The following is a 24459-nucleotide window of genomic DNA, read 5'->3' on the forward strand; positions in this document are numbered from 1 at the left end:
CCAGGAGCCCAATCTTCTAAGGGATAAGCGAGATGATTATAAAATACAGTTTAGATCTAACTTGAAGCATATTCTGTACATCTGCATAGTTTGCTGTATAGCCAAGTGGTGAGAGCCTTGGTACAGCACTCGAAAGGGCGCTGGTTCGACAACGCTCAAGAACGCGCGGCTGTGTCTTTGGTAAGACAATAAAAGGTATGCCTGAAATTGGACATGAAGATTGTCTTTCTAGTCTTCGCTTCCACCACTTAGTTTAAATATTTCATCACTGACATGCTTAATCATGTCTAGGACAAAAAACATATCTTAAAGATCGGAATAAAATTTATGAAAGCGTACATTACAAAACTACACTTAAACTCAATAAAACTATTTGATCCAAACAAATTTGTTTAATATAAATTTAGTGAGTTATTTTTTATAAAGCTTTTTCAACAAAACAAAGCGCTTCTTACAGTTTAGTTCCTCGATGATCTAATTAAATGTGTACCACGAATATTTTTATTTGCGCAAGAATATAGACAATTTTATTTTAATGTCGTATGTGATTTGTTCAATATTTGTCGTGGTTTCCTGGTAATAAGAATAACAATAGACACATGAAATCAGTTGATGCAAATTTAACACCTGTCAGAAGATATTTCATTTTCTTGAAATCAGTAGAATAGTATTTTATATTGTGTCTTTATGATCAGATGAGAGAAGTTAACTATTAAGGCGAGTTTAAAAATAAAAAAGCCTAAATTAGAAGAAAACTTTTGTGACAAAAATCCCAAAATATGCAAATCAGTCAAAAATAATTTATCACGTATATGTTTCACAATTTTTGCCGCTGTAACCATTTGTGCAATCACATGTGTAGTCGTCGACACAATCTTTATCCGCTATACAGTTTCCTTCATTTTGGCATGGATTGGATGAACACGGTTGTGCAACACCTGGAATGTATATATGTTTATGAGCTTTTAAATCTAACTTTTAATAGTAATAAAAGGTTTCTGCAGACTCTTAACCCCAGTTCTGGCTTCTCGGTGTTATGGGAATTGCTAATCATAAATAATTGCAGGATCCATGTGAGAGGATTCAACCAAACGTATAATAATCAATAAAAATTCGACCAGGTTTGGTAACTACAAAAATTTATTGGTAGAGCTTTTGCCGCCGTAAAGGCGGCTTCATCAGTACTCTTATTCAAATAAAATCAATTTGAATAAGAGTACTGATAATTCTAGTAAGCAATTAATTTAAGTAAATAATTTTAGTAAGTAATTCAATTTCTATTTGAATAAGAGTACTGATGAAGCCGCCTTTACGGCGGCGAAAGCTCTACCAATAAATTGTTGTAGTTACCAAACCTGGTTGATTTTTTATTGACTAACTTTTAATGTTTGGTTTGTTGAAAATTTACTTTTCTGCAACAAAATAAACAACGCCCTCTCTTATAAAAAGCAATATGGTTGGAACGCATGGTAAATCTGATCCGAAAATAAAGAACTCAAAATGTAGACATTAAACTCATATTCACCAAACGTTTCGAAAACTATGTTGTCTTTGAGTTGAATTTATATCACTGATGATGAAAACAGTATAGTTTTCGAAAGGTTTGCTGAACATAACTTTAATAACAACATTTGTTTTTGTATTAAATTATCTCTTATACCTACTTTCAAAACTAAGAACATAAGCCTTGTGCTGTACACCATTTGCTAAAATAGTTTGTTTTAAATCTAAAAGGTAAAACAAAAGCATAAAAAAAAACAATCAGAAATCAAACAATGAGTAAAAATGGAAATATCTATATTTTTATGCGTAGCAGACTTGTGCAGTTGATCACTCACATGTTTCACAATCTCTCCCAGTATAGCGGTCCCGACAAGTGCACTTGTAGTTGACAATACAGTTTTTGAACCCAGTACAAATTCCATTGTTTTGACATGGATTGTATGAACATGCTTGTTCTACGCCTGAAATGAGAGCTATTAACACAAACATGGAAATAAAATAGCATAATTTACTTACAAGCGACTACAACAAATCATGTAAAACTTGCAGTGATCTATTTTGTGATTCTTTAAATTTTTTTCTTTTTGTTGTTGTACGGTCGATGAAGGTATTTACTCTGCATATTGAATTAAACACATAATGCTAATCCTATCATTAAAATGCAGCAGGCGGTAGCTGTGTCAGGTGATTACGTTGGTGCAAGAAAAGCCGAATCGTTGCATTAAGTTAATCACTCCAAAATGGCTAGCATGAAACTTTAAAAAGGTCATTAGAATGTAAAGTTTACTGGTGAAACCAAAAACATGGAAAATCAAGCATGTCAATTAATTGGAAATAATATGGTAAGCATTCAACTGAATTTTTTTTAAGTTTTGTAATGTAAGGAGATTTTTTTGTATTATGTAATGGATTAAAAATTTTGCCAAGTAAAATCAAAAAGTAAAAATCGAAAGTTTACCGGCACACTTTTCACAATCATCCCATTGTCTTGACATGTATTCAGCATCAAAGGAACACCACCACCTTTCGTGATCTTCGTCTGTGCACTGGTTAAAGGTCTTTTTTTTGTAACTGAATGGAAAATGGCAAGGGTTCCCATCTCTTACTCCACAATAGCAATCATCTAATCACCCAAAACAAATTCTTGTTTATATTTGTAAATAAGATTTCCGTGACCATAATTTTGCAAAATTTAAGATAAATTTAATAAATAAAATTAATTTTACGAGTAGTTATAAACATAAAACTAAACTTATTAAAAGCATTGTGATTCGGATCCATACAGTGATATGTAAAAGTATAAAGCATTTTGATCGAACGCTTTTCTACTTTACATGCATTGTCGTAATCTTGACTGTTTGTGTTTGGCAAAATTCACCATTCAAATCAATTTTGAATGAAAGTTAGGAGCAGCAGCTCTGCTGTGATTTTGGTAAACCTAATATCCGCTATTTTTCCCAAAATGAGTTTTTGCATTTTTCTACGTTTAAAGACTTCATGCATCTCCTGACAAAAATGTGTGGCCCCATGTAGTATGGTTTTCGAGATAATTGGTGTGTAAACCCTAACATATTCTAATCTGTGCAAGAATAATTTTCTGAAACCTAACATCTCGTCTACTCCAATCACGCAACAGGATATCGTCATGTCAATGTCACGTCACGTCAATGATATCGCCAATGAAAACTCAACAAAACTGTCCGAAATGCAACGCCCCAAATCCGTCCACAGCCCATCGTATATCGGAATACCCATTACTCAGTAACCAAGCTTCAAGGAAGATACCACACAGCCCACCAATCCAACAACGTTCTCATGGATTGGCTTAAAGAAAATTGCTTGGACTTATAACAAAATAGCGTTATACGAAACATTGCAAGGTCGTGATGGGAAGGAAGTTCTAGGTGCAATTTTATTCATATATGCTCTATCGTTTACATCAAAACCTTTAAAAACAATTAAGTTCTTCTATTTAAATTGGAAAGTAGTAGAAGTACGATTGAAGCAACTGTAGCGCCTCTCTGTTACATTGAAGAAAAACTAGCGTCGTTATTGAAGCTGCTACTCTAACAAAATGTATCGCCTTTGATGCTATCGCTACCTTAAATTAGCGCGCTAATAGCGACGCAACAAAAGTAGCACGCTACCTTTCACCTCTGTCAATAAGTATGCAAAGCTCTTTACAAAATTAAGCATCTTTAAAAATGTGACTCAGTATCAATTAACGTACTATGGTATTCGATTTAATAGTAGCACAAACCAAACAAAAGTCATTAGCAATGACATTAAACTCGTTAAAATTTTATGATCTTTATTTTTTTTATTATCACGATGTTCATCATTTGTGTTTATATTAGGGTGATGGGAGGTTAATTGGCTTTTTTTTTCAAATCCAACTAGCCCTGGTTTTACTGTAGAATACAACAGTACATGGTAAGACCTCTGAAAAAAATTGAAATTTTGTTCAGGCTGACAACTGCTACTCAAGATGCTTCTCATTTGTCTTTCGGTAGTCTAGTGTAGCAAGAATTGACAGCGATAGAAACATATTTCGCCCATGAGGCTGGGCTGAGCCCGGCCGAATACTGTTGTATCCAAAAATCAGGCTAAAGTTGAAATTAAAATTAACTCCTTCCAATTTATATTGGATATGCAGGTATGAAGTTTCGAAAATTACACTTGGTGTTGAAAGTACGTTTATCAAAAAATTGGTTTCTGATTGATACTGAAATTAAATTATATTTTCAGTATTTCAACAAAGTGTGCGGATTAACACAAATCAAAAATTCAAGCTTTAAATTATATATGCTATATGAAATGTGATACAAATAGATGTTTTAAATAAATGCGCCTGCTGCAGGTGGAAGATGTTGCTGTCAATCAGACAAAGATTAATTATCATTCAGCCCAATGCTGCTTAACTTATCACTTACATGTTTCACAATCTTTGCCACTGTAACCATCTTGACAATTACATGTGTAGTTATCAATACAACCTATCAACGAAATACAAGTTCCTTCGTTTTGACATGGATTGTTTGAACATGGAAGAGCAAAACCTATCAAATAATAATAAAAATGTTTATTTTTACATAATGATAAAGTTTATTTGGCATAAAATAAAACTTAATTTAAAATTTTAAACACTTCATAAAAGTTATGGAAAGAAAACGTTTACCGAAGTGATCACCACTCGGCCAAGCTGGTGTTGCACCTGTATGGTGAACATACTTTGGTTCTTCGTATTATTCGTTTAGCTTCACAATAAAAGAATTAAATAAAACTTAACTTATAAAAGTTACAGTACTGAACAAAATATGTATATATTTTTTTTAGCCTTGAAGTAAAATAATTCAAAAGACAATTACTTCGATAATAACATAATTTAAAAATCTTTAAGTGTGGATACTATTGCCATATAAGATTTTAACCCTTTGAGGACCATAAACTTTTGAGACATGTTTTATTGAAATATTGATGATTTTTATTACAAGTTTATCACTTTAAAGAGGTATTTGAAAAAAAATTAAGTTTTTTTTTATTTCAAATAGAAGTTACGCTGTGGTACATATGTGTACCATTGGTCCTTAAGGGTAATGAGTTTAGTATCATTGCTGGTATGGTTTTACACAGTGGCGGCTGGTGCTGTTTGTGAGCAGTGGGGCTGCAATGAATAGTTGGGGGGGGGGCGAAGCCTGCCCCCTGAGATTGCCGAAGGCGAACGACTTCGCAGGGGGTCTTCTCCCAAAAAAATTTGAAAAATCACATTAAATTTGATGCGTTCTGAGCATGTTTTTACTGCAAATTTTGAAAAAATGCATTCAAACTTTGTTGAAAAGTTGATATTCCTAAGCTGTATTTTAAAAAACCTAATAGTGTTGCTTTGGAGACAAACTTTACTAGTATTGAGCTTAGTCTTGACCAGCCTAGCCGTTGCATGCAAGGTTCAAGTGATTTTGAGATGCCCTAGGCTGGACTAGCACTTCCTATAACCTGTTGCATACCCTACCTCTACAGCTAACACTTCTACATTCATGGCTCATCGCTACTCTGCGAAATAAAAACTATCTTCAAAAAGTCTGTAAAGTTATTCGGTTAGGTGGGACTGTTTTCAGAGGCTAACACGGTGACGACGACGCAAATCATAATTGCTTGTACAGTAGGCCTATTGACATAATTTGCGCCAAATTATACAAATTTTTCAACCGGAAGTAATGCTATCAGTTAAATTTACCTTTGCATGTAAATCTAAAATACATTCCTAAAATATTACCTGTCATTTATATTAAAATTTCACAACAACAGTCTTAATTTTTAAGTTTTTCCCACATCACTATATCCCTCCATTAGACTAATAGAGTTTACCCTTCAGGACCTTTGGTACATATGTGTACCACAAAATTTTAGCATTGTCTAGCAACATGTTTTTATTTTTTTTATGGTGTTACTGATGGGATAAGTCAGATTAATCACTAAACATTGATGTAGAATAAAAATTATATTTTTTTTTTATTTTTTACTTGTCTTGTTGATCTTTCAAAGTTTTCCGCTTCAAACCCTGACCAATTCACCAAACAAAACCAGTTAAAGCAAAGCTAAAACAAAATACAATTTCCAAATTTTATTTATTTATAAATAGATTATCTATTTAAGAAACGTTTAGAGACAAATACTTTTTGATAACTACAAGAAAATGATTAGAAACTGTGGAAAAAGTTCATGGTACACATATGTACCAACGGTCCTCAAAGGGTTAATTGCTTTTTTATAAATTTCAAAAAGATTCTGTAAAAGATTCATGTAATATTTAGTCTTTTTTTCCAGATGGTTTGCTTTAAAAATATTATCAACGTTTGAGAATTAATATCTGTTTTGAGATGACACACGCGACGAGTTGCGATGGGGTGGCGCAGTGGATAAGGTATTGATTTTTCAATAATGCGATTCAGGTTCGACAACCGGCTTAAGCTGGTTGTTGATGAACATCACTCACCTCTACCCAGAATGTAATAAATTGGTTGAGCTTAGCTAGCATCAAAGGCCAATTTTGATGAAAACCTTATCTTCTCATTCTCCAATTGTTCAATAACTAAACTCTATAACATGTGCAGACGTTGAATCAACGTAAAAAGAACTGGTTTGCTGACTGGGTTAGTTTGTAGTTTTTACTTCATTTTGATGTTTAGATTATTCAGGATAAGTCAATATTGAACTATTGTTTTCTAACATAATCGCATTACTACTGCATTACTTACCTGTCAGACTGCAACTATTATTAGAAACATTGTTCCTCGGTTCTTTTACACGGTGTAATAGCGCCGTCCATACAAACGCGATGAGCACAAAACGAAATCAAATCTGCTATGAAAGCCTACGGTACCGAAATAGACTATTGTCGTGTTGCGCACAGTGAAAGCGAGTGGTTCGAACGGCAATTGTGGTGATGCGCACTTAACAAGTTATCTTACGGTACTTTATTCAACATTTTGGGCTCTTTATTTTTTTATGAGATTAACCAAGAGTTGCAACCATTTTTCTCGTAACTTACGATTACTTTATCACTAACGTACAGGTTTCACAATCTTTGCCACTGTAACCATTAGGACAAGCACAAGTGTAGTTGTCGGTACATTCTTCGAATTCTATGCATTTTCCACCATTTTGACATGGATTGGAAGAACACGGTTGGGCAACACCTGAAATATATCATGATTTTATGTGTTTTTACCTTACAGTATTATCAATTTCCTACAGTACATACTGACTTATAGATATGATCGCATAAATTATGATTTAATTTAAATGTTTGAAATAAGTTTTTTCAATCCCAAATTTTGCATTGTTAAAGTTTTGTAGGAATATAAAATTGAAAAATTTCTCTTGTCTTGCCTTGTGTTCTGTATTGTTGCATTGTGTAAATTCGAGGGCGCTAATTTCAAATATGGGCTTAGTTTTTACAATCCTATCAGAATTTTTTAAAAACGTTTTAAATTTTTCCAATATGATGCATGAAAATCCGACAAAATGAACATTACACGTATGGCAACAAGATTCAAAGCCAAACTAATCAAATCGTTTGGTTATCTTTTAAAACTGGCATGTGTTGCTAAAAACTGCGGATGTGATACATGTAAAAGTGTCCTGGTACGCAGTAGCCGATCCAGGGGAAAAGGAAGGCATTTGGTCACGTGCTTCCCCAAATATAGCAGAAAAAAACAGGTATTTTTTCTTCTCTTTCTTATGTTATCTCGATCGCTTTGCTCAGTCAATTACACATTTCATCAATCTAATCAATAGAATAAGAATTGCGTGTTTTCCTCAGTAGTTACTGTATAAAGGATGTGTATTTCGCAGAGCTGGTAGTCGAAGGGATTTCAAAAATTTTGAATTGGCGTGTTTGGAATAGTTAAAAAAAGGCCGACTCCGACTTTATACTAAACGATAAATAATAACATTTTTATTTGCAAGCTTTTAAAAATATTGTTTCTTGTTCTCCTTATTGTGTTTCAAAACTTTACAAGAATTTCAATTTAGATTACAACACTTTCAGTGCCAATTATAGAGCACTATTCGGGGGATTACTTGTGCACACAGTTTGCCTGAACATTCAAATTTTGATCAGTTATCTTGTTTTCGCCTGACTTGTAACCAAACTTGTTGTTGTTTGGAACAATTGAGAACATTTTTGGACTCACTTCAAAAAAACAAAAAGACCTTCTGACGTTTTTTCACCTCAACCACTTTATTTTAATAAATTTTTTAGGTAAAAATTTAATTTCTATACACACCATACACATAGCTATGATCTTGTAAAATATTTTGGCTCTGTGATTTTTATAGTTCCGTTATTAGCGATTAATTAGCACGGCGCTAAGATAGCCCATAACGTATTTCCGCGTACGAAAACAGCTCGTACTAAGATAGAGTTAAAAAAGTGCCTGTTGCTTCGTTGAAGTCTTCTAGTGTCACATCAGGTTTGATGCAATTTTGCATGCGTTGAGAATACGCCACTGCAAGAATGCCATATTCGAATAGAAGAATGTAGTGAAATGTGCTTTGTGTACCTAAGTTGTGGCATGGCCACCTAAAGATACGGCCTGATTTGTCACCTTTTGCACAAATTTCCAGGTTTTTCTAACTTTGGGCGAACGTTTAGATAAATTTTTCTAAAAATTAGATTTTTACGCTTTCTTTATTCTATTCCCAGATGACACAATAGGTTTTAACATTCTCACATGTTGAAAAACAAAGAAAATTTGATTTCGAAGAGTTTAGTCAGACTGTTAATTTTCAATAACAGTCTGATTTTGCGCTTTTCAACTTACTTTTTCTCATTTTCTACTGCTTCCCCAAGGCAACAAAAACGTTTTATGTCATTAGGAAACCGCAAAAAGTAAAAACATCTCAAAAAATGTCAGTCAAGCACTAGCAGTAGCTGTAATCAAAATGTGCAAAATGTGACAAATCAGACCAGATCTCCAGGTGGCCATGGTTGTGGTAAGGTGGGGCGACCGTGTATGGCAGGAATTTCTAGAAGCAAACTGGCTTTGGGAAGTCCAACCACCTGCCCAGAGGAGTGTGTGTTAAATTTTAGCGTTGCCCGATGTTGTTCACATTTTCAGGTGAAGTGTTATTTTACAGTTGTGGAAGCTCAAGTCTTTCCCATGGGAAACTATTTCAAAAGTAATTTAAAGATTTTTTAATTATTTCAATAAAAGTCATGAAAACATAATATTGTTTACATATTCAATTTATATAGAGAACTTATAACCAGAATGAAATTACAAGATTTATCATTTGACACATAATACTCTATATTCGTAGGCCTAAGATGGAATTTTTATCGTTTTATTCAAACGCTTATTCAAATATTGCAGATTAATTAATTTTACAAATATCACTGCAAGATGAATTTATTCTTCGCAGTTAACATAACCTAGGTAGAAATTCCGTTCCTCTGCATCACTTGTAGTTGGACTTTCAAAACTTTTCTGAAAGACGATAAGGTGATACCATAGCCTACAAGACATGGCAAAACTTCGTGAAAATATAAGTTATTGAATTCTTTCTGTGGCTATGACTTAAAATATCGGAAAGGTAACTTCAATTTTACACCAAATTTTGGGACTCTAACTTTTACATAAACCTACATTTTAGTTGAATGAGTTTAGTTAAATAAGTTACAAAGTGTAACTTTTGCGTGAAAAGAATACTGGAGCATAGTATAGGCTAGCGGCTAGCCTATACGCAAAAAGCGTCGAAAAGATTAAAAACAATTGATTTTTTCTGGTGTGAAAACCCCAGACCTCTTGACAAGTATTTTATTAATCGCAGCATTTACATTGTTAAATTCGCTTGACATTTTTCTGTCGTTGAAATTCTGCTGCTACCACAATTTTTGTATATTTGCTACTGCAGTGCTACGGGTTGCAAACGCACAAATAACCTGAAGTAAATATAGATTATAAAAATAATGTACCACTACTAGCCTACTAGGGGCAAGCATGATTGACAAAACTGTTTTATGCATAGTAACTTGCGCTTCCAATGTTAGAAAGCACTACCTGTGATAAGGCAAATACACACATTTTTGCAAAATTTAATATCAAATTTACAAAAAAATAAAGGGTCATGTTCGTGCTCAAGTTACATTCAGAAACATTCCGGTTACATTCAGATTTTGATTTTTTTTATCTGAAAAAGCATCATCTCTAATTACACTGGCTGACACAATTTTTGGTGCCGGCAGTTTTTGAACTGATTTAGATTAACTTTGGGGCAATAATTCCGAAAATGCAATCCGTTTTGCTCCATCAGGTCAACTTTTTAAAATACAGTGATTTTGACTGTTTTACAATTGCCCTACAAAGTAGCACAAATTCAATAGTTTTAATGCTGTCATTATGGGATTACTACCATTACTATTACTCTTGCATTACATTGTAAAACAAATAATGAAAGCAGACCATGCCAAGACAATTGTTTTCTGAGTTGAATGCTAGTAGGTGCAAATCATGACAACATAATGGTGCTTTTTTTGGAGGGGGGAATCTAGCGCGCTTATGGCTACAACATCTGGAAGACGTTGTCTTAATAACAGAAATATTTTCGGCTACATCTATAGTGATTACTCACTAGAGCCTAACAGAAAACCAATCGATGATTTTGTAAAGCGTGCTTATCTTGCTCACTTTAAAGTGAAGTTGGAGGATCAAGATAGATCTTGGGCTCCCCACATTGTTCGCAAAACTTGCAAAATACATTTACATCAATGAATGAAAAAAAGAAGAAAAGGATTAAGGTTTGCTATTCCAATGGTGTGGCGTGAACCAAAAGATCATAATAGCGACTGCTTTTTTGTGCCGTAAACAAAAAAAAGGTATATATAAATAGGAAAAATAGGACTTCCTTGCAATATCCAAACCTAGCTTTAGCAATCAGGCCAGTGCTACACAGTGAAGAACTTCCTGTTCCTGTTTTTGAAGGGTTGCCACAATAGGATTTACTTCCTCACAGCGAATACGAGCAAGCTTCCACTGAAAGCGATTCCACTCTTGCTGAAAGCAAATTTCCTCCTGCTATTTAACCTCGTCAAATTTTTTCTCAGGGAAAACTCAATGACTTGGCGAGGGATTTAAATTTATCAACGAATCTTCTGAGTTACTGGCTTCAAGACTCAAAGAAAAAAATATGTTGTAACCAGGTACTGTAATCACTTTTTATCGGAAACGCCATGTCGAATTTTTGCCCTATTTTTCTCAGGAAAATGATATTGTGTGCTGTACCGATGTGGAAGGTGTTCCTAAAAAGCTTGGTGTAGCAGAATACAATCCTCAAGATTGGCTACGTTTTATTGACAGCTGTAAATGAAGTATAAAATGTGTTTTACTGCATAATGGAAATTTTTATGGATCTGTACCACTTGGACATTCAACAACTCTCAAAGAAAAGTATAACGAAGTCAAATTTGTTTTGGAAAAAAGTTCATACTATGAACACAACTGGATCATTTGCGTTGTTTTGAAAATGATTGGATTTCTGCTTGGAATGCAAGGTGGATACACAAAGTTTCCTTGTTTTTTATGTTTGTGAGACAGCAGGGCAAGAGATCAGCATTGGAAAATGAAACATTGGCCTATGAGAAGTGAAAAGATGCCTAGCGAGAAAAATATTCAAGCTCATTCTCTGATGGAACGATCTAAAATTGCGTTACCTCCTCTTCATATTAAGTTGGGTATCAAGCAATTTGTAAAAGCACTCGATAAAGATGGAAATTGTTTCAGATGTATTTGCACAAAGTTTCCAGCATTAACAATTGAAAAGTTAAAAGCCGGCATATTTGATGAGCCTCAAATCAGAAAATTAATCATTATAATCAATGATCCAAACTTCCCATCTTCCATGAATGAAAAAGAACTGATCGTGCCTGTGATGCTTTTGTGAAAGCTGTTAAGATTTTTTTAGGAAATAAAAAGACATCCAATTACAAAGAGCTCGTGTCTAACTTACTCAGAAGACTCCAGGATATTGGTATTAACATGAGCATCAAACTTCATTTTCTGCACAGTCATCTAGACTAATTTCCTGAAAATCTTGGCAATTTGAGTGACGAGCAAGGGGAACGATTTCATCAAGACATTAGTGCAAGGGAGATGGGATGCTACCATGCTAGGTGACTATTGCTGGTCTATTAAGCGCGATGATGCTTTTGCAGTTCACTCTCGTAGATCTCTTAAGCGCAAATTCATGGCAGACACTTTTAAGCAAGGTGACGAATAAGGAGGAGCTACTATACCTATTATTCCTATGTTTGTGTGTACGTTTTTATTTGCTTTGTTGGCTTGCTGAAATTGATTTATGTCTTTTGACAATATATTTGACTCGTAAATAGATTTCACATGAGCAATTATGCATATGTGCACTCATGCAGTGGAATCACCATAACTAAAAAACTAGACCTGATAGACAAAAACTGACCGCATTTTCGAAATAAGCGTTAAAAACAATTTTTAAATTAAAATAAATTAGTTAAAAACAGTTAAAATATCTTCGGCACCAATTTTTTTCGTTGGCTAGTGTAATCATTCAAAAACCCGGTAGGCTACATTCAAAAACACATTTTTGCTCATTTGAATTTTTTTGGTTGTATACAGGTTTATTCATTGAAAGTTTTGGTATATCTACTATATGACATCGATAGCATTGTGTAAAATTTCAATATTTCACATCGTTATATTTTTGATCACTCACAAAACTGTAACAATAACATTGAAAAAGCACAAGCTACTCATTAAATAAAAATGCCCCACAAAAATTTTACTAATGGCGTTGAGATTTTGTTCATTATCGAAAGCTTTCTTAACTGTCGATTTGAGTTCAGATTCAGTTTCTTTGTGTAACAGTCAACATTGTAAAAGTGCGAAGGATATTTTAGCCCACACTGAATAAGTTGCTGACGAATTTTCCTGTAGTAGATATCAATTACATAATTTTAATATAAATAGAGATTTGCGGTTTTGACTAATTATATTTTTTCGAAGCATTAAATCCATTTGTTTTGAAAGAGAATATTTTTATCAATTACCAAATCTAAATTAAATATTCTCTGTGAAACATTTTAGTTACAATTTAAGTTAATCTTGTGAGACAAGCAGCATCAAAGGCAACTACTTGAAAAACACACCTGAAACGTAAAAAATAAAAATACTTTCATGCAGATTAATTATATATATTTTAAAGCTTATCACTTACATGTTTCACAATTTTTTCCAATAGCATTAGCCTGACAATCACAAGTATAGTTGTCAACACAATTGTCGAACGCCGTACAAGTTCCAGCATTTTTGCATGGATTAGCTGAACATGGCTGTGTAACACCTGTAATAGAATGGCTGCACAAACATTATAGCAAAACCAATTTTATTAGCACTTTCATGAATGACATACAGTTGAAACCGCTGTCCTCCTTCCACTCCAACCTGTACTGGAATAGTCAGGAACCGGAACCAATGTTGCAACCGTGATTAATCTGTACAAACTACTTTACACTAAATTTTAATACCCTCATGTTTTTGGCACCATGCATATACAGTACGCAGTGATAATTTTGCGACAGGGGTGATTCAATGGTGATCAACGATTAAAGAAACTTGCTATACAGTACTATATATATATTGTGTAGACATTTGATGGGAAAGAACGAGCCAAACAACTAGGTGTCAAGTTTCAAAAAGCCAAAGATATAGTTACTGACAGCATTTTTACTATCTGATATTATGTACATAATCGATAGTATTGTATTTTTCAGATTAATGAATTCATAAAATTAATGTCAAATAGTAATATTTAAACAAAAGTTACAGATAGATGAAAAATATAAAAACTTTTTTTATTCATGCAAGTGTAGTGTGATTTGAACTGTATGCTTACATGTTTCACAATCTCTCCCAGTATAACGATTCGGACAAGTACATTTGTAGTTGATGATACAGTTTTTGAATCCCACACAAGTTCCATTGTTTTGACATGGGTTATGTGAACATGTTTGTTCTACGCCTAAAATAAAAGCGATTCACGATAACTATTGAAGATAACAAGGTTGATTTCCATGCTACTGAAACTAAATGAAATGTTACATATTATGTGACATCCATTTCAAAAATTTTTGAATTGCATTTTATTGCGCAATGGTCGTGAATGGTTATTTGTTGTATTTTTAAATTATAAAACTAAACTAAACACTATCACTAACACACAGCATCTGTGTTTGTTTAAGGCTCAATAGAATTAAAGGCCATTAAAGGCTCATTAGAATGTATATAATGTTTAACTAAGAAAAATCAAAACGAAACGAAAGAAAAGAAATCAGGCTTTGCATCAACTTTCAAGCACGTTGATGTCATGAAACCGACATGGTAGATATCAAATTAAAATCTTTCAAAATTTTGCAACGTCCTGTGGGTACAGTAGCCTATGTAGGCTACAGTACAAAAAAATAATTTAAATTGAAAATTTACCTGCACACCTTTCACAATCATCCCATTCCCTTGACACATATTCGGCTTGAAAGGAACACCACCGCTTTCTGTGATCCACATCTATACAGCTGTTGAAGGTTTTTTTTTTTGTAACTGAATGGAAAATGGCAAGGAGTTCCATCTGTTTCTCCACAATAACAATCATCTGAATAATCACGCAACATCATAATAAATTATTGTAATTTATTTCAATAAAAGTTTAGCAAAAATCAAAAACATTCAACCAGATACCCTTTTATGAGAAGTCATCAAAAGATCATAGAATCTTAAAAGCATCATTGTTCAGACCCATATTATCATATAAAATGCATAATTGAGCGTTTTAATTGTACCTCAGAAAAACACAGACAGCATACTGTAAAGTTTTCAGAGGTTAGAAGGTTAAATATTTTAACAGCAATATTTTGTCTAGAAGGGGATTTTTGAAAACAACATATTTATACCTATAGAACGTTTAAAATGTTGATCTCAAACAGAAAAACAAATTATGCCGATTCAAGTTGCTTGGGTTATTACTGACATGTTTTGCAATCTTTAACACTGTAACCATCCACACAATCACATGTGTAATCATCTATACAACCTTCAAATGCAACACAAGTTCCACCATTTTGACATGGATGGTTTGAACACGGAGGTGCAAAACCTGAAACGATATTTTGTACAGACATATAATTGCATCCAATAGTACTGTACTGAGAACTGAATACACTCCAGTTCAGCCTAAATTTACTTCTTTCATTTGTCTAAACTTTTTGTCTTTTTTCTGCAAGTATACTTGATCTATTGCTTGGCACACACTTGACCAAACTTACTGTAGGTACCTAGACTTCAAATCTACATAAAGTTTAAACTACAGTAATAAGCAAAAAAATTCCTAAGACTTTGGTTTTGTAGTGAAAAACTTCCAAAAAGCAATAAACTGGAGGATAGTATAATAACTTTAGAACTATTATTCCAGTCATTTTGCTGATAAGATATTTGGTGTTTGAGATATTTTATGCAAATAACCATTACTTAGAGTAATATTCCGTATAATCTCCACGTTTGGCAAGAACTACCAACTACCACGGTCTATTAAAATGATTGCGCCACATAAAAAAACTTCTATCAAAATTACAAGTGTGCCTAAAACTATTATTTAGATTAGTTGGTCAAAAATTAGAAAATAATGGTGAAAATTAAGAATTAATGCTTAAATTTTGTTGCAAATATTGTAACATCAGTTCAAAGCAAATAAAAAAAGAGCCTTTCCACTGGACATGTGTTGAAATTCAGTACCATACTTCATTTTCAATCGTTAAATCGTAAAGTAGTACTTTTCATATTATAGCATGGGTCTTGAAAAAGATAGCAGCAACAAAACGTAAACGTTAAAAATTTTAATCCTTACATGAAAACTTTTTTACAAACGCTGATTACGGCTTGAAACATAAGAGTTTTTCCTGCAAGGTCAAGGGACAATGATACACATATTTGGCACATGTCCCGTACACATACTGTGTGCTGTACAATTGCAGCACTGCTTTCGATTTTTATACAAAGTCTGCTTGTAATTATTTTTCTCTCATGCAATGCAGCGCTAACAGTTACAGCCTGTGGTGTGAATTGTAGACGTTAAGATGTAGGGGCTTGTAGTTCTGTGGTGCAGAACAAATTTCTAATATTGCAAGAAAACGTTACGTTTGGTGCCAGGTGACATATTGATATCTGCTGCTTTCGTAAAAGAATTCAAAGAAACTATATCCAATAAATTGAAACGTGCTGTTACGGCTTACGTTTGGATGACTAAACGGGTTATTTAGTGTGTTGCTACACTCAAAGTAACTTTTCACGCTATCCTTATTTACCAGTCAATCGACAGATGTGGTTATTCTAGATAAGCATTGACGAATTTCCAGTTGTTCATAGATTGAGAATCTGGAAGTGTGGACACTGCTACAGAACAGTCGAAAACTTTCACATTGAGTTCTTAAACGGTTTTTTTGATAAATGAATAAAAAAAATAACAGTAACTTCTCAAGTATATGTAGCTACACATAAATGAAATTTGCATGACTTTTGACTCTTTTTTATTTCTTTAAAAATAATGTCTAAAATGACAACACATTATTGTTTAAAAAGAATGTCTAAAAAGACATTATTAAAAGTAAATTACTTTTAATGTCTTAGACATTCGTTTGACCGTAAGCAATTGTTGGAAATGAAATCAGCAGTTTTACAGAAGTGCCATCTTGGCAATATCAGGATAAGACTGCGCCATTTCAAATCAAAAGTCTGCAACACACTCACACTGCAACACACTCACAGAAAATACGTTTTGCCCCCCTATCATAAACTGTTCTTGAATAAAGTGGCCTCCAGAAAGCAGATTGCTAACATTAGTTTCAAACAAGTTGTTGATGAAACAACAGTACCGTATTTTTGAAAATCCTGTAGGCCCGGAAAAAAACGGTAAATTCAATCTCAGAGAATGAAAACGTGGCATGGCGTGTCTTGAAAACGTGCTTTCATGTTCTTCATTCCAGCCTGTTATATACCCACAGTAGGCCTATGTCATAAAAGCAAAAAGAGCAGTCCAGTGTCCACCGCTCAATCTGCTAATGAAGATAACAAAAAAGGCAACTCTTTGGCGCAAGGATAGAATTTTTCTATCTTAGATATAGCAAATTATCTCAATAGTTTGTTGAAGTAAAACTCACAGGGTTTTTTGAAAGTATTTTGCTGTCCTAGAATATAGCTTCTCGGACACCACTTTGAGAACCACTGGTCTAGCTAGCCTATTGCTTGTTTTAAAAAGGTATTCAAACGGATTAATGTTTCTTGAATCATTAAGCCCCAATCGAACAAGAATGGAAGACGACATCTTGAGTTTCACCCTTGTTTGAGATCATCAGTGGTACGTACAGTATCTATGTGTCTGGAGCGGGAACCGGACTTCCAGCCTGATGGGAATTGTGGATGTCTTGGACGTAAATCGGAATCGAACCTGTGTCGAAATTGTACTACGGTGTTCAGAATGTCATTCTTAACCTCCCGTTCAGACTTAATGACATTTCGAGTCACCACATATTTTGATTCTGAATTCGCCTGCAAGGAATACTAGTAAGCGCGATGCTTATGATTTGCAAAGCAAAATCCTGGTAGTGAGGTTTCTCGAGTGGTGGTTATTAGCATTGTGGATTTAAACATTTCTGTGTACTTGAAAAAGTCATGCACCCTCTCTTGCATTGAACGGAATAACACTACAATTAACAATAGCTTCATTGTGTTGAGACGTCGCCGAGTGGTTAACAATATTTATTGATTCCATTCTTCTCTTCTAGCTTGCCAATTAGGAATAAAAAATGGGGATAATTTGAAGATTAAATGAAACACTTAGACTGCTAAAATTAAACCTTGATCTACAACATCTAGCAAATCTTATCAAAAGCTCATGGATTGCGCCAACTATATCGACAAGGTTTGTCGCACAGAAAAATCGGTCCGTTTTAAACGACTCATGCACTTGACAATTTTCTTCGGAAAACCTATTGCACTTAAAAGAAAAAAAAAAATAGCAAGGTCAGACTCCAGGCAAGTTTAGCCCATATGACCTAGTGATAACTCTAATCTGGAATTACAGTTATGGACATCCCCAAACTCGTTTCCAGATGGACGTGTACTGGTGAAGTTATTTTGTTCGCAGTATCTCTATTTGCTTATCGAAACTCGTCGGCTGCTTAGATCGATTCCGAGTGATCCAGAGAAGCGTTGCCAGTCCTGAAAACCTTATGTGAATCTTTACAGTTTTTAGACGAGGCAAAACCCGATAGACTACGGACTAATCAATACCTATAAACGCCAATGAACTGAAGAAGCCGCTTGAATTCTATATCTTTATAACATTTAAAGCAAACAAGGTAATCAAAAAAGTGTTTGCAGGAATGGTTCAAAGTGTTAAAGGCATACTAAATAAAAATTTTAAACGGAAATTAAGCATTAAAATGAGTAAACTAGACATTCAAGAATATATTTCAAAAGACATTACCGCCAAAAATTTGTTTTCAATGGCACTGGCAAGTCCATAAGTCCAATGTTTCATTTATTTTCAAGTTTTTCAAAATGACCAACAAATGGAAACACTGCTCGAGAATACGTCACTATCGACAACAATAACAAAAGCCACGTTACAACATCTGATGTTTTAACATCAGATCTGATGTTTTGAGCAAACTGTCTGATGTTTTGATGTTGAAATCTGATGTTTGGATGTAGGCTACATACATCCTACATAGCTTACAGTTAAATCGCACGAACATGGATACAAGTGACACATGAATACATTTCAGTTCCTGTGATTTATTTTTCCAGTAAATAATGCTTTTTGCAAGCTTTTTGTATCTTTTTATAGCTTATTTTGTAAAGTAGTGCTACGTTGTTAATGTTGTTTTTATAATTGTTTTAAGTTGGGTTTGTTGCTTGGAGCTGTATTAAAGATTTGTTTTAGATAAAGAATATTGCAGATGTCAAATAAAGTCAATATACATTACATAAAAAATATAATATGAAAAACTGAATCACTGAAGCAGAGTTTCAATCTTATTCTCAAAATTAAATGCGAAAAGTTAAAGCAATGGTAGTCTACAATATTTCTTAATTTTAACTGGAGTAAAGCAAAAAATTTTGATCAAAACAAAAAATTTACGAAAAATATGCCAGTCAGTTACGATTGCCAGTCTATCACGTACATCTTTCACAATCTTTTCCTGTGTAACCAGTTGGACAAGCGCATGTGTAGTTGTCGACACAGGATTGGTCCGCTGTACAATTTCCACGATTTTGACATGGATTAGATGAACACGGTTGCGCAACACCTGAAATGTATCTTTTCATCGAAATTTAAATTTCATAGAAAGATCAAATTATTATGTTATCATTAAATTTTAGAGTACGTACATGTCAATGAATGAACAAGTTCCTATGAATTGAAGTCAACATTTTTATTTTCATGAACTATTTTCACATCATAAAACCTTGCATATATTGAATTCTTTATAATCTAATTGCAGTTTTTTTTTGTTTTTTTTGATCGATTAACATCAAGAACTGCAATCAAACAGCCCACCAGGGTAGCTCATAACGTTTGGCATAAGCTCTCCAATGAAAATGCCACCAACGTCTGGGCTTGGTAAAGGTTTTCTAAATGAAAACGTATTTTTCGAATTCCCTGCGTTTTTCCACAAAGTAGAAATAGCACACATAAATTATACATCAAGTAAATAATTTTTGTGTATCTGGTATGTTAGCCAAATTTTACTTATGTAGTTACTGCAATGTAAGATTGGTGATTATGTTTAGCTTTTTGGAAAATAATTATTTCGAAAAGAAATAACTTTTTGTCATAATGCTTTCTTAATGATCATAATGAGATTTTTTAACAATGTTTTCAAATGATTTTTGAATGAATTAATAATTTCTGTTTTTTTATTGATTTTTTTTTGTGTTCTCACACAAAATAAAATTGTGATTGGACATAAATTTATATATTTATTCTAGTTTGTATTCTACGTTTAGAGACTAGTCATTTGATATATGATACTGTATACCGAATTTGTTGTTTTGCATGATTATTCGTTGTCGTAAGAGTCTCTGGGGCCTAGGGTATATTTTTTACCACTCCAGATTCACGATGTTCTCGGACTAAACTGGAAGGCTACTAGAGAGCAGCCAGTCTTTGGTTTCATCATCCATCACGCGCAGACCTTCCACTCCATTAGGTGGCTTGAAGTTGTTGCAGTCATTGATGATGTGTTCTGCGGTCTGTTCCTCGGCACCACATTCACAGGATCAGGAAGAGGCCGTTTCCCATTGTTGCATGGTTGAGATGAAAAGTCCGACGCCCGTACGGAGAGGGTTGAGACGCACCCATGTCTGTGTTTTTGGTATCAGGCGAATGGGGCGTGCGTCGGCGTTGGAGATGAACGAATGACGTCTGGTGGTACTTGACTTCCATTCAGAGTTTCATTTATGGTTTGCCCAAGTAGCCGCAGAGATGTCTTGTTCATCAGCTTTGTTGATCATCAGAAGTTGAGCGAATGGCACGAATGAGAGTCTTCATTTCAATCAACGGGGTGCTCGTTTGGGAGAGCAGAGATCTAGTGGTGGAAAAGATGGTTAGGCTCCAATGCCCGTCGACCGAGGGACAGAGTGGCTTCTTCGCGACGAAGCTCAGCAGGTTGGATGCCAGCGAGAATGGGGAGATTGTCTAATGGTGGGAGACGCAGGCATCCGGTCACTGTGCGCAGGGCGCTGTTTATGGCAGTGTCGATGTTATGGCAGTGAGCACTGCAGCACCAGACAAGTGCACAATACTCTGCGGAAGAGTAGACAAGGGGTAAGGCTGCTATACGCAAACTGTCAGCCTTCGCTCCCCAGCTGGAGCCTGCCAGGTGCTTAAATAGCGCAGCGCAGGTTGTCAGTTTCTTGGGCAGTGACACCAAATGGTGGCGGTATGTGAGCAATCTGGCTAGTGTCACCTCAAAATACTTTGGTTCGGGGCAGAAGGCCAGAGGTTCCATTGTTCTGAACATGTAGCTCACGATCAGCTTCTTGATTGTGTAGGTGGAAAGCTGCTGTCACAGTTTTGGTTTTGCTGAGTTTCAGTCGCCCAGTTTTTGAGATAAGCTGAAAAGGTTTTCATGTCCTTCATGTCTTCTAGGTTTTCCCAGGACTTTGTAGAGTGGAGAATTGCCAGGTCGTCCGCACAAGCGCATTTTGCGGAGTCCGTGGTTGGCAGGTCGTGGGTGTAGATGTTGAAAAGAAGTAGAGCCCGGACCGATCCCTGTGGAACGCCGTTTGTCAGACGTCTCTGTCTGCTTCGCCGTGAGTCGCCGGTGGTGAGGGTGAAGCTTCGATTTCTGAAAAGTTCCATAATCATACGGACCATATGTCGGTCAGGAAGCAGGCGAAGGAGCTTGCAAGTAATGCCGCGATGCCATACAGTGTCACATAGAGTGATAGCATGATTGGTGTTATACAGAGACCTGAACGACATTATTTATTGCACACCTATGATAGCAAAATGCATATAGGCTATAAGGTTTCGATTATTTCATCACAAAAGTGAGGAATAATGTTTATACAATTTTTTATTTATTTGAAAAGCAAAATGAACATTATTTTATAAATTAAAAAAAAAACTGAGTGAAAAGAAAAGTTAAACGTTGTTACATTTCTATGGTAAAAAAAAATCAAAATGCAATTATTCTGATGATAACATAATTTGAGAATGCACTTGTAGATGATGTTGACAATGCTTCAAATCATAGGAAGACATTTGGAGTGATGTCATATTGATGCTTGGAAAGGTTTATTTATTTTTAAGCTTTTTTTTGTTTAAGTGAAGGTTTAATGCAAAAACATCATCAATGTCTAAAACTTCCTAAAAAATGTTTTCCCCAAGAATGGTATTAATTGAATCTATTTTGGGTCGTCAAAGAGAGGAGAATTGCTGTATATACTGTATACATGCGATGCAGTTGATTATTGCTTCCAATATACGTTTTGTTTGTTTTTACGATATAAAGTGATGGTCAAGCTTTGTTTCTTCCACTAACCACAAGCAATATTTGTAAGAATGCATTCCAATCATCGTGTTTTTGCCACTGAACAATGCTTTTTAAAATGAAAGAAGTAGGCTGCAGTAGTAAAAAATGATACAAGCACTGAGTTGTGTTTAGTTTACTTTATTGTCTCGTGTTGTATTGAATTTTACTTGATATGTAAAGCGAATGTGAAAATGAATTGAAATGCATGGGGGATAATACAGAAACAAAGATGTCAACAAAGCAGTGTTTTTTCAGACTTTAATAATCTGATGTTACAATTTAAGAACAAAAGCTTACCAATTTTTTATGAAGGCAAAAATTTTGATGGCAAAGAAACAAACAAAACAAGCAAGCCAGTGTTGTTTAATTTATCACTTACATGTTTGACAATTTTTACCACTATAACCATTTGGACAAGCACATGTGTAGTCATCGACACAATCTTCAAACGGCGTACAAGTTCCACCATGTTGACATAGATCGTGTGAGCAAGGCTGTGCAACACCTACAATACAGATTTGTGTAAAGTTTTAAATTTCAAGCAGTATGCCAAAGTTTCTACAAACTAAATTTGTGATTAAAATTGCATCAACTTGATATTAAGTTCCCACTAAATAAACTTTTGGAAACTTGTATTGATGCATGTGTGTTTTTTGAAAATGAAAGTCCTTCCTTGAAATAATTTGAATGTTTCTTTTTTTGAATAGCATGAATACATTTGTCCGACCGTATTTGTGAGGTATCATATGTCAAAGCAACTGGTCACAGGCGTATATTAGATTACCTTAACTGATCAGCAATTTAAATTTAGTGACAGACTTACTACATTTTCCATTTTCATATTAGCTTTGAATGGTTGATGATGTTTTCAACAAATTTATTGATGCTTGACTATGATCACACTGTGTAATGTGTATGTACTTGAAAGTACATGGACGCTTCTTTGAAAACTCATTTTCAATTGGTTCAATGCCGTGAAATTTTGTATATACTTAAAAACTAGCATATTTATAACACAGGTAATTTTGATATGAATATATCGTATTTATTTTTCTAAAGACTTGGATTGTATTATTTTGTTTCTTTTACGATAAATTTATCATGTATTTTGTTAGCATCCTCATGTATGGTATAATAATAATTGATCTGAGATATGCAACGTTATTCAATAAAATTGTTCATTGTATAAAACAAGATACAGTAGATGTGGCATGACGTCATAATATCATCATCATCATCAAATACGTGACTTAATTGTGACTCTCAATATAATTTTGTTAGCTGTACCCACTAATTGCGTTACAAAAACACTGCCTCTGAGTTACGGTACAACTCTACATCTGCAGCTTAATAGGTTTTTCTTAAATTCGTGAATGGTTTGCAATGAAATGAGTTTATTTTTGTTAGGTAAGGGATAGCAATCAATGCTGTGATTTCACTGATCATCTTATTAAGCATCCAAGAGCACAAAAGTTTCAAACTCAAATTGCTCTGAGAGACAAATGAATACTTGTGAATTAACGCGAGGGCCGCAATACATTTTTGCATTGCGAAAAGTTAGGCTTGTCTTCCTGGCCCGTTCCGCAATTCTAAATTTTTACGGATGGGTCCTACAGTCCACGAATTTTTGATCCAAACTCTCCTTCCACAAGCACCTCTACTCCACAGCCTGGCCCCCGCGAACTAACCTGGAGAACCTTCCCACGGGTGCATCGCCACCCCTATATGTCTGTAGTTACAAAAGCTACAAAACCCAAAAAAAGAAAAAGCAAAAATAAAACAAAAACAAGCACACATGTAGTAACAAATGACAGCAAAATTAAAAGTGTGATGAAGTAATGAAAAAATAAAAATCACCAAACTTGGTGGTTTTAAACTGAAACTGACTATAACTGGAACCTCGAATGAAACAAATGTGTAACCTATGTCGATAACAGAGCACTCATTAACAAGATCATGGAGCATGGCAATAAATTTCAATAAACTTTCTGCATTTAGAGTTCATATCACATGGTAAAAATTGCAGTGACCTGACAAAAAAATGCTTTTAAAACATCAAGTGGTTCTAGTGGAATCTGAAATTTTATGAAGACAAAAGTGGGGCTTGATTTGAAACAGTTGAAAACTACTGTGCTAAATGATTGTTACTAAAATGAAAGTAACACTTTAGGTATCGTATTTCAGCAAAGTATTTATATATGTATTATGTGGCCTAATGATACCAAGTGAGAAATAGGTTATCTTTTTCAATCTGTTATTCTGCGGGATGTAAAACAGGATACTATTTTGAAATCAATACACACACAAAAAACAATTAAACCTTGATATTA

General features: G+C 34.4%; 1 protein-coding gene and 1 long non-coding RNA gene across 2 annotated transcripts; both read right to left on the reverse strand.

Moving 5' to 3' along the window:
* Positions 1 to 324: 324 nt before the first annotated feature.
* On the reverse strand, positions 325 to 14685 carry LOC145770868 (uncharacterized). The gene is made up of 8 exons (XM_082582611.1): positions 14520 to 14685; positions 13933 to 14058; positions 13255 to 13380; positions 7074 to 7199; positions 4437 to 4562; positions 2462 to 2626; positions 1839 to 1964; positions 325 to 938 (listed from the first exon to the last, which is right to left on the reverse strand). The coding sequence occupies exons 1-8, from the start codon at positions 14683 to 14685 to the stop codon at positions 805 to 807; spliced, it is 1095 nt and encodes a 364-aa protein (XP_082438737.1). The 3' UTR covers positions 325 to 804.
* On the reverse strand, positions 14606 to 22587 carry LOC145770526 (uncharacterized). Its single transcript, XR_014289156.1, has 4 exons — positions 22509 to 22587; positions 19271 to 19396; positions 15061 to 15186; positions 14606 to 14685 (listed from the first exon to the last, which is right to left on the reverse strand). It is a non-coding gene; the product is annotated as an uncharacterized LOC145770526 (long non-coding RNA).
* Between the last annotated feature and the right edge of the window lie 1872 nt (positions 22588 to 24459).

Source organism: Aplidium turbinatum, chromosome 5 (genome assembly GCF_918807975.1).
Source record: "Aplidium turbinatum chromosome 5, kaAplTurb1.1, whole genome shotgun sequence".
Classification (NCBI taxonomy): domain Eukaryota; kingdom Metazoa; phylum Chordata; class Ascidiacea; order Aplousobranchia; family Polyclinidae; genus Aplidium; species Aplidium turbinatum.